The sequence below is a fragment of the Elephantulus edwardii genome, unplaced genomic scaffold (assembly GCF_000299155.1).
Source record: "Elephantulus edwardii isolate Elephantulus edwardi_28Jun2011 unplaced genomic scaffold, EleEdw1.0 scaffold00030, whole genome shotgun sequence".
In the NCBI taxonomy this organism is placed as follows: Eukaryota; Metazoa; Chordata; class Mammalia; order Macroscelidea; family Macroscelididae; genus Elephantulus; species Elephantulus edwardii.
This window is the reverse complement of record NW_006399780.1, coordinates 19,456,134-19,466,726: the sequence shown is the minus strand read 5'-3', so window position 1 is coordinate 19,466,726 and position 10,593 is coordinate 19,456,134. Positions and strand designations below refer to the sequence as shown.

General features: G+C 54.8%; 1 protein-coding gene across 1 annotated transcript; it reads right to left on the bottom strand.

The window, feature by feature from the left end:
• Positions 1–337: 337 nt before the first annotated feature.
• On the bottom strand, positions 338–3,545 carry HOXC9 (homeobox C9). Its single transcript, XM_006883914.1, has 2 exons — positions 2,912–3,545; positions 338–1,240 (listed from the first exon to the last, which is right to left on the bottom strand). The coding sequence occupies exons 1-2, from the start codon at positions 3,447–3,449 to the stop codon at positions 996–998; spliced, it is 783 nt and encodes a 260-aa protein (XP_006883976.1). The 5' UTR covers positions 3,450–3,545; the 3' UTR covers positions 338–995.
• Positions 3,546–10,593: the final 7,048 nt, after the last annotated feature.

Below are 10,593 nucleotides of genomic sequence, written 5' to 3'. Positions count from 1 at the left end.
TTATTACAATTAATTACAGCCAAAGAAAACCATTCGTGCCATGCTCCCCCCACTCCCTTGGCTCCATCCAGCCACCAGAAAGCTTGAAGGCAGCCAGCCGAGGCAGGCACAAGCTGGACCCAGGCCTCCACAGACTCCACCCCGCCCCTCAAGCCCCCCGCCCTGCTTGGAAAGAAGCAGCAGGCACTTGCCCTTCTGAGGTTTAGGGAGCCCTTCTCAGGCTCAGCTACCCCCACCCCCCAAATATCTCAGCACTTGCCTCCCCTGAGACAGCAGCCTGGGAGAGCCACAAGGAGGAGAAATAATGAGAACTGGATTCAGTTGAGTTTCTGATTTTTTAAGTGACTTCGATATATTAACACAGAGCTGTTCTACCATAACAAACAGAAGCACATTACAGGACGGATGCTGGGGATGAGAGGAAACACTGCTATGTACACGCCTGAGGCACTGGCCTGCACTGCTTGCTTGCTCGTCAAACCCAGCCCCCGGTGGGGCACAATCCCCAGCCCTCACCCTTCAGTTTCTGGGCTAGGAACCACTGTTGTGTATGTGTGTTTTTTCTTTTTTTTTACAAAATATGCACACGAAGTGGCCCAGGGAAGGGTGACCCTGATCAAATACGATACAGAAGGGGAGGGAAAAAAAGAAAGAAATATAGCGATTCAAGTACTGGCTTCTCTGAAGAAAGGAGGGGGGGATCACATTTATGTGTGTCATTTATTTTAGTTGCGCTGGAGAAGAGAATGCAGTTTCTCTCCCTGCTTCCTCCTCCATGGATAGAACTAACTCTAAAACACCAATTTCTCAATATTGAACCCTCCCAAATTGCAAGAGTTCTCCTTTTCTTTTTTTTCCTGTTTAAGTTGATTATCGTTTCTCTATCTTGCTCTTTCCTTTCCTTTTTTCGTGCTCTCTCCTGCTTGGATTGGGGTATTTTTGTGGGGTTTCTGTTTTTCCCTTGGCTGTGCCGAGGCAGCAGGCTGGGGCAGGGTTTAGGATTGCTCCTTGTCGGTTTTCTCTTTATTCATCTTTTTCATCTTCATCCTTCGGTTCTGAAACCAGATTTTGACCTGCCGCTCGGTGAGGTTGAGAACCCGGGCCACCTCGTACCGACGGTCCCTGGTTAAATACATATTGAAGAGAAACTCCTTCTCCAGTTCCAGCGTCTGGTACTTGGTATAGGGGCAGCGCTTCTTCCTCGTGGAGCGGGCGTGGATCCAGTTGGCCACAGGGTTGCCTAGAGGGCCAAAGATAAGCAGGGGTCAGTAGAGCCCCTTGTAGACCAGGAATCCTGCCACCCAAACCCAGGCTTAGCCAGGCTCCCCAACTCAATAACTGAACCTGAATTTGGACACCTTTTACTTTAAGAATTTTCTCTTTCTCCTTTTCCATTTTACTCCCTCCCTATCTATCCCCCTACTTCAGTTTTCAGCACCTAAAACTGTAGAAAACCTGAAGCTATCAAAGCCCCTACAATCTGGTCCTCTGCTTCAAGAGTAGTAATTCGAGAGTATCCTCATAAAAAGTCAAAATTCCCAACCGTTTCATAGGCCCATAAATGCTTCTCTCTCTTGTTTTTTATTTTTATAGTGAGGTCTCTCTCCTCCCCCCTCCTCTGCCCCCTCCCATATTCCCAACCCATACCAAGTCCTGAAATTTCAGCAGTTCTGCTTCCTGACCCTGAGGGTCCCCAAGCCCCTCACTATCCTCTTCTGCGCTTGCCTCTGCTTGGAGTTCTACCCTGCTGAGGCGAAGTCTCAGGGTGATGTTGAGAAGAGCAAAGCCTGGCTCCCCTCCCCAGAGAGCTGCTGGCCTTGGGGACCGGGCTCCCTTATATCTTAGCCTCACTGTTTGGCTTTCAGTGTCCCTTTCCTACCAGCCTCAGGACAGGCTCTGCAGGAGCCAAGCCTCCAATTTCAGGTTTATGGGAGTAGCTGAGGGCAAAGAGGAAAGCCTTCAGAGGGGTATAATTAGGCCCTGGCCCCTTATAGGGATGGAGGAAAGGATTTTCTTCAGCCTCATCCTAGGACTACCCCAGACACAAACTCACACCCAGGGGCTGGCTGCACCTCTCTCCTGCCCTTTCCCCTTCACTCTCCAGTTCTGGTCCTGCAACCTCCTTGTGTCCTTCCAGCTACCCCATCCCTTCTTTGCAACACTAAGCAGTCTCCCTTACTGAAGTGCATGTGTGTGAATGTGTAGAATTCTCTAATCTGGGCAGATGCCACCCCACTCTTCATCTGTGACCCCTATTTTCAACTCTCTTTTTCTGTAGACCCTCAGAAGAGGGTTTTCAAGTTTAAAGAGACTTAGATCCCACTTCTCTCACCCAACTCTGGAAGTCCTCATCTCTTCAAGTTCCCAGACTAAGAAATTTCCCCATACCCCCTCTCCCCAGTGCTCTTGGGGGAGGAAGAACCCAAAGAGTTTCTGCTTTATAAGTCTCTAATGGGGTGAGGATCCTCAAGCTGGCTGAGAAGTAGGGGTGATTCTTCTCCCTGGGGTATTTTCCCTTGTCCTCAATGTCCTCTCTACTTTTGCCCCGTCCCACTTTAAACTATAAAATGAACCTCGCCCCCGCCCCTATTCCTGTCTACATTTCTTCGAAAGTGGTGACTGAGCCAAAAAGCTTGGGGTAGGGGTGGGGGGCGGGGGTCTCATCAAAGCCAATTCCTGGGAGAGGAGCCCCCCTTGGCCCTCTCTCAGCCTGGCTCCCCAGGCCCCCTTCTCAGACCTTCCTGTTCCTGAAAGCTCCTCAAGGTAATTCGCTTTTATTGAGTCCTCTTCCCTTCGCCTTCTCCCGCGCTCCCTGAGCCCGTCTTAGGGGCTGTAATCCGGCTCCCCCCCCCCCGCCCGTCTTCCCCTCCCCTCCTGCGCCGGTTGTAAAGGAAAATTGCTCCCAACTTACTGGGGTCCAAGTCGGCCTTCTCCTCTTTGTGCTTGCTGCCCGCGAGGGCGTCCGCCTCGGGCGAGGGCAGTGTCTGCGGGGCGCGGTCGCGCAGCTCCCCGGGCGAGCCGTACATGTAGTCCGGGTAGCTGCGGCCGTCGCCCGGGCCGCAGTCGGTGCGGCGCCCGGGGTAGGCGTCCGGCTTGAGGGCGTAGTGACGGCCCCCAGCCGGAAAGCTGGGGAAGGAGACGGCGCCGGACAGCGGCTCGAGCCAAGTCCGCATGTAGCGCGTGTCGGCGCCGAGGTGGGGCTGGGGGCCGTACGGGTGGTACACCACGGACGACTGCGAGGGCACAGGCGCCCACGACGTGCTGAACACCGCCGGCTTGGGCGCGAAGCTACAGGACGGAAAATCGCTACAGTCCGGCACCAGCCCGCTGGGTCTGGCGGCGGCGGGGTGAGCCCCCGTGGCCGGAAACCTGGACGCTAGGAGGTCTTCATTGTCGTGAGAGATGAGCGAGTCCACGTAATAGTTACTGATGGGCCCCGTCGCCGACATCGTAACAGGGTTTTACATACATAAGATTATTGTATGAACTGTATATGTACTTTTTATCTGCTCACAGAACAATCAAGGCAGGTAATTATTTTTCCAGCCTTTTCCCCGCAGCTCATTGGCTCCCTGGCCCCCACGTGATCGTATTTACCCAAAAATACGGCGCGGATCAATGCGCAGAGGCTTTCCCCCCCTCTTGCTTTTTTCCCCCCCTCTTCTCCCACCCCCTTCTCTCTGCTGATCCCCGCGACCTGCGTTTTCCTGGGGGTCCGGAACTCTGGGCCCAAGGCGCTGGCCAGCCCTCCTGGAAGGCTCTTGTGGCATCAGAAGCCCCCTTGCCCTTGTCCACCCACAAGTAGATGGCTTCCCTGCCTCCCCCATGAGAATTTTTCTTAAAGGGGGAGAAAATGCCAGTCCTCGGAAGACAGGGTCCCCGGCCCCCAGTGCCCAGCGGACGAGGGAGCCCCCCAGGGGCGGGGAGGCCGCCGAGGTAGGTGGAGGAACTATTTCTTGACGTAATCCGTCTCTGTCGGCCCCGACGCTCCCGCAGCCTCTGCGCGAGCCGAGATCAGCGATTGTCAGTTCGGAACGTGGCTTTTAAAAATGCGTTTTTAAATACTCAGTATGTATTTCTTTCAGGAGCAGTAGCAGCAGCGAAGGAGGGCGGGTGGGAGGGGACTGGTGAGGCTGGGTGGAGGGAGGAAAGGAGGGAAAGGGGAGCGTCCTGCTGCTACTGGCCAATTCAGCCCCCCCAAATCTAGCAGAGGGAATGGCTTAGGGAAAGTGGCCCGAGGGTGGAAGAGGTGAGACTTTGGGATCCCCATACGCCTTTACCATCTTCCTCAGAAATCCTCTTTTTGCCTTAGCACAGTTCTACAAGAACCTTGATTTTAAATTTACTGTCTATTTATCTGTGTATCTTTCTTTGCCAGCTTGGAGAAGTGGAAGAGAAGCCTGTACAACTTAAGTGGGGCGTCCCTATCCAGTCTTTCTGTTCATCTTCCTTTGCCCCCAACTCCATCTCTAAGACATCCTGCCTACCCCCCCCCAAAAAAAAAGAAGTCAACTTCAGGGCTCAGTCTGCAGAGAGCCAGGGTGAGAGCGGGCAAGGCGAAAGAGCGACCTCGGTCGTGGGCAAGTAGCTTGTTTTTACGTCCTTCAATAAAAATTTTATGAGGATCATTTGATTGTTCATAAATGTGTCTTTCATTAAATAAAATTGTAGGCTGTTTTTGGAACAGGAAAAAGGCAGTAGAGGGATAGCAGAAAGCAATTTATTTGGGGTCGAATGCAGGAATTCCAGAGGGGGCAGTATGATTAGAAGGAAAGATCAAGCAACTTGGAGTCCTACCCCCTATAAATTGGTTGCTACCCTTCTTGAATTTGGAGTTCATTGCCCAACCTCTTGCCTTTAATCAGGTTGTTCAGGGGTGGCTTAGAAAAAGAGGGCTTTAGGCATGCAGGAAATTCTCAGTGAGGGTGCCAAGGGAGGTTGGCTAAGGGGGGGTGTGTGTGTGTGAACAGGTGAGAAGGAGAATTGGTCTCCAGAGACAGGATGTGGGGGCTAAGCAAGTTTGAAGGAGGGGTGCAATTTCAGGGTCAAAAGAGACAAGACCCAGTGTATATTGGGGAAATGGGCTATAGCTGAGACTGAGACACAGGCTGAGGCAGCATGGAAGGAGGAGGCTTCCCAGACTGAGCGCCTACCTGCCTTTCCTTCTCTCTCCTGTCCCTAGGAGGGAGCCTGGTTTTCTCCTGCATCTCTGTCTCCTCTGGAATGGAGGTGGGCTGGGGAGAGGTATCTGAGAGAATGTATGTATATTGTGGGGAGGAAAGTTGGAAGGGTTGGTAGAGCTGTGGAGCGAAGCATCCACCCCAGACCACCAGACCCCTCACCCCAATCCCTGAATCTCTTCCTCCTCTCTCTTTCCTCCCTTTTCGGTCTATACGGGCTAGGGTTTCAGCAAATGGGGTGTGTGTGTGTGTGTGTGTGTGTGTGTGTGTGAGAGAGAGAGAGAGAGAGAGAGAGAGAGAGAGAGAGAGAGAGATATGCCTGGCTGAGGTGAGGTGGCCTGTGGCCTCAGCTTCTTAACCTGCCTTCACTCTCTTTTCCCCCACCCCCCAGCTCCAGGGACTCATCAGGACTGGGAAATCCAAATTGCAGCAAGAAACAGAGTATCTCTTTGGCCTTGATGGAGTAGGGTTAGCTGTCAATCAAAAAATCTCCCATACTAGTTCAAGGAAAAGACTAGGGAAAGCCATGGCTTTCTCCAAATCTTCAGCCCCGACAGCACCTCCCCCAGCCCCCAGCGGCTGGGGACCCTGCTCAGCTCTTGGGCGGCTGCTGGCAGCAAATGAACAGGGACATTTAGCCTTCAGTGGACCTGGGGCCAGGTTGACCAAGAGGACAGTCAGGGGACAGCGACTGGGAAAGCGAGGGACAGCCTAAGGCAGAACAACTGCATCACGGCGCTAGATCCGCAGAGAGGAAGGAAGGCAAGGAGGAAAATTAAGAGTGGGAAAAAGAAAAAGGGAGAGGTAAATTAAAGAAGGCAAGAGAAAGATAGCAGGGAAGGGAAGGCATGCGGAGAGGGAGAGGAAAGAAAGGCAGCCAAACGAAGGCAAGACACAGGCAAGACAAGGCAGGACGGGCTGGTAGAGCAGCCATGGCATTGTGCAGTCCGCTAGCCGGGCCTCTGCCGCGGGACCAGCTCTGGGCGCGGCCACCACTCCTGTCCGGACACAAAGGAGGAAAAGGACCTCTCTCCTGCCCCTCTAGATTACCTGCTCTGGTGGACACATTAGGACTCTGAGATATAGAGCCCTATTTTTGCTCAGGCAACCACTAAGACAGCAGCTGGGGGCTTAGCCACAGAGCCACATTCTAGTCAAGGATCGGAGAAGAGGAAGGAGGTTTCACGCTAGCTCCTCTTTTGCATCTTTGTCAGGCAGCAGCGCCCCTCTGTCTTGAGCCTCTGCTTTCCTAGAGTAAAGATGCCCCTAAGCATCCTCTTCTTTGGGGCTCTGCTATTTGGGAACCCCCCCAAATAGACACAGAGGCTGTAAACAGACTTCCCTTTCTCTCCTACCCTCTTTGGCCACGTCTTCTTTTCAATTCCTTAGCTGCCTGCACACCCTGCCTGCCAAGCCAGTGGAGGCAGCAGCAATGGGACAGCGGATCCCTGCCTTGTGCTCCCTGCTGCCGTCAAATCCTCCGTGAAACCTAGGGGAGATTGTCGCCTTCTTTTCAGAGCGTGAACTCGGACCCTCCCCACTCAGGCGCAGGCACAGCTGTGGATCAGGAAGCAGGCCTCGCCCACACCCTCCTCCCGCCAGTGCCCCATTTCAACTGTGCCTTGTCAAGAGAGGCAGCCTTGGGGAGGGGGGCTGGAAGAGGATGGGCGTCCCTGTGCCCAACAGGCCTAGGTCCTGGAGGTTCCACAATCACATGCAGGTTAGAGATCCTATTCTCCTCTTTGGGAGGTGGAGTGGCAGGGATTTGAAATAAGCCTCCAGGATCCTCTCATATCTAGGCTTGTTGGTGTGGGGGCACCTGGAAGGAGGGGCTCATCTTCCTGTTTTCAGTTACATCCTATGAATTTCCTACCAGATTCCACAGCTCCCTCACACCCCCACCACCCCTGTCCATTTTTCTCAGCGCTGCTGGGGTGAACCCGAGGGAGTGGAGGCCGCTCAGAGGCCTTGCTGGGGAGGTGGGCAAACCCAGCTTTAGCTGGCAGCTCTGTATTCACTCTAGTCTTAAGAGCTCGCCTCCCACCTCAAAAGATTTCTCCCTGGGCACCAGAGAGTCCGCCAAGGAGGAGGGACGCCCTTACTCCATCACCTCAAACCTGAGCAGCTGAGACCATAACCAAGTCCAAACCAAAGCCCCAGAAAGGACAGACAGTTAGACAGACAGGCTCAAGTCATCCCTTTCTCCTGTCTCACACCTCTCTCTTAGTGATTTAAATTCCCTCCGGTTCAATCCACACCGTCAAGTTCGGATTAAATTTAAAACAGGCTTTTCCAGGGGCCCCCAGTGAGCCATCCCCAGCCGCCGCAGGCAGGGAGTCCTCTCCCAGCCCGTCAGCACCCGCCCTGCGCGGACGAGGCTGTGCTCCATTTGCTTTCATTTTCCTTCTCCCCCTGAAATGGGCTCATTTCACCTCCTCTTCGCTGCCCTCTTTACCTCCCCGCCCCCTCCCCAGTTCTCCTCTACTTTCCCCCCTTCTCTCTCCTGATCCCTCTTTGTTGGGGAAAAACACACCCACACACAACTCCTCCCTAGCTCAGGCCTGCTGCTGGAAGAAGAAACTGAGTTCTCCGGGCCTGCCGCGAGGAGACCCGCGTCCTGCCCCCACCCCAGGTGGGTATCTGGGGTCCCTACACACCAGGAGCCAGGCCCCCAAGCCCAGCAGAAGTGAAAGCCCCAGGGACTGTGAACGTGGCCCTCTCAACGCCACGGCCTGACGGCCTGACGGGCTTGCCTTCCCCGCCGGCGCCCCCGCCCTGCGCCCGGCAGCTCACTGGGCTATTTCCGGCTCCCCCAACCCCTTCCTAGTTTACCAGCGTAGGGGGACACTGGAGGGGGCAGCTCCAGGGCTGGGGGTGCTCCCTGTACGGCGCCTGCATGGCCCTGAGCTCTTGTTACCTGATCTTTTGTGTTATGTGTGTGTCGCAAAGAAATTTGCAGTGACTTTGGAGGCTAGACTGAAGAAGCTGAGGTGGAAAGAAGAGACAATACGGCCCGAAGTACAATTAAGGGGCCAGAGCGGCTGTGTCTCTCCCGCCTCCTTCCTTGCCTAGCTGGGAGCTGTCTGGCTTCTAACCTCACCGCGATCCGCGAACCTGGAGCTAGAAACACTGCCTGTGGCGGAGGAGCCTGGGGACTCTTCACCCAGAAAGCAGGAGGGAAACTCTCTCCTAACTTAGGGGTACAGCTACCAGCCCTCGTTGCAGAGAATCCAATGAATGAAAGTTCACATTCCGGCGAATTTTCCCAATCCCCACCCCACACCTAGCGTCCAGAGTTTGGGACCTCTCAGACAGACAGGCAGGCAAACCACACCTCCAGAGACTGACAGACTCACAACATGAGTGTGAGCCTGATATCAAATACAGGTTCAACATTCCCCGAGGCCCATCAGCCAGGCCCGGAGGGAGGCGATCTCCCTACCTTCACTTCCCTCCAGGGCCTCTGCTGGAGACCCGGAAGACTCCATTCCTCCAGTTTGGTCCAATCCAGCCTCGGGAAGCTCCTTCGTTACCTGCTCCTCGGCTCCCCACGGCCACAGATGCAGGGCAGCCGCCTCCACCGGGGGAGGGAAGCCTCGGCCACCGCAGCCACCGCCGCCCGCCCTCCTTCCCTCCCTCCCTCCCTCCCTCCCTCTTTTTCGCCCTCCCTCCCTCTCCCTCCCTTGCACGCTGCCGCTCCTCTGGCCCTCCTGCAGGCAACCTGCTCTGGACCAAATCCAGGTATCTCCGAAAGAGAGAGAGGAAAAAGACCCTCTTAGGTGGAAGGGGTGGGGTGGGGGGGGGAAGATCCTTAACTGCGTTTATTTTGCGTGCCGTGACCACTGATCGGCCTCAATTCCAACATCCAGGCCACGGCCTCCAGCCGCAGAGGTGTGGAGGCCCTGCTGCCTAGCCCACGCCCCGCAGCCCGGCCTCGCGCACTGCGCGCTCCACACTCTCTCGGCCGCCGCCCCTCGGCAGCCAAAACACCAAACAAACCTCAAGGTCCTCTCAGCAGACTCAACATCCGGTTGCCCGCCTTGCCGGCGGCCTCCGCCTGAGAGCCCCACTACCCTAAATCTGTGGCCAAAGTCCACATACAGTCCACCTTGTCAGGGGTCTCCTCTCCTTTCCTCTCCTCTGGCGCCAGGCTGTGATGCCCTGCCCAGCCAAGCCTCCCGCGGGCTGCAGCCCTGCCCGGGACTTCAGCCCTCGCCCCCTGCACCGGAACCACACAAAGCCCCGCGCGCCCATGCGTTCCCACCCGCAGCTACTTGTCCCAGGCAGTCGCCACTCTTCACCTGTTCCGGGAAAGGGCTGTGTCTCCGAACCGAAACCAGACGCTGGGCTGGGGCAGAGGTTGTGGGGAGCTGAGTCTCCAGGGAGGCCACAGAGGATCGGCCTGAGCAGAGCAGGAGTGCCCACAGACGGCGAGATAATCCCAGACCAAGATTCTCCTAGGCGAGCTCTTGCCTTTTGCTCCTTCTCCCGCAAGTCTCCAACACTCACACGCCGAGAGTTCAGCTCTATAAATCCTGCTCTTCTTTCCCATATCATAATTAAAAAAAACCAGTAGGGGAGGTTTTAACTTTTATTGCGATTTCTGGAGTTGGGCTGAGGAGCATATATTAAGTTTACGCTTATGCGCTCTCTGCGGGAAGGGTCCTTTAAGAAATAAAAATCCATCTTAATATCCTCAGACGAGAGAGATAATTTTTTCCCTCCTCTTCACGCTGTTCCTTCGGAAGACTCCCTTCCAGCGAAGTGAATAAATAATCGCCCTCGCCTTAGCCATGATCCACAGCCCCAGGGCCCTGGAGTGGACTTTGGCCACCAGACTGGCCCTCACCTTGGCCCTATGAGACCTTGCCCTATTCCCTAGAATTTGGGGAAGGGGCCACCCCGACCCCAATTCTGTTGTTACCGCCCCCATTGCCCAATGACTCTAAAGCAGAAATGGGGGCAGGGGTACCCAAAATGCAGAAGTCGTTCATTGGTGAATTTCGGTCCATCAGGGACACAGTCCCTAAGCCAGACACTCGCGAGCGCCCCGCCCCTGCCTGGAATTCCCTGCACTCCAACCGGCTCCATGCTTTGGACAATCTGAAGACACCGATCTGCTGGGGTTCCTCCTGTCTGGGTGCCCCCTCATCTGCCTCAAACCAGTTTGTTTCTTTGAACGCTTTTCTGTTTTCCCTCAGCCGCCATGGAAAGGGAAGGAGATTTTTTTTTTACCCCCCAGAAAAGAATCGGGAAAAGACAGGATGGCCAATTCAGCTTGGGAGTTAAAAAAGCTTGATTCTTATTTTTCTCCTTCACTCTCTTTATGGTCAAAAGGGAGAGACTAGAGAGAGAGGACTAAGTATGTGTGTAAATTCATGCACGGCTTTGAGAAAGCCTTGAGGTGGCAGGG

Bases quoted from the DNA above. Each gene is read 5' to 3' on its own strand.
- HOXC9 (XM_006883914.1), bottom strand. From the start codon at position 3,449: ATGTCGGCGACGGGGCCCATCAGTAACTATTACGTGGACTCGCTCATC. The intron at 1,241-2,911 runs GTAAGTTGGGAG...TTGGCCCTCTAG, and splicing joins GAAGGCCGACTTGGACCCCA to GCAACCCTGTGGCCAACTGG.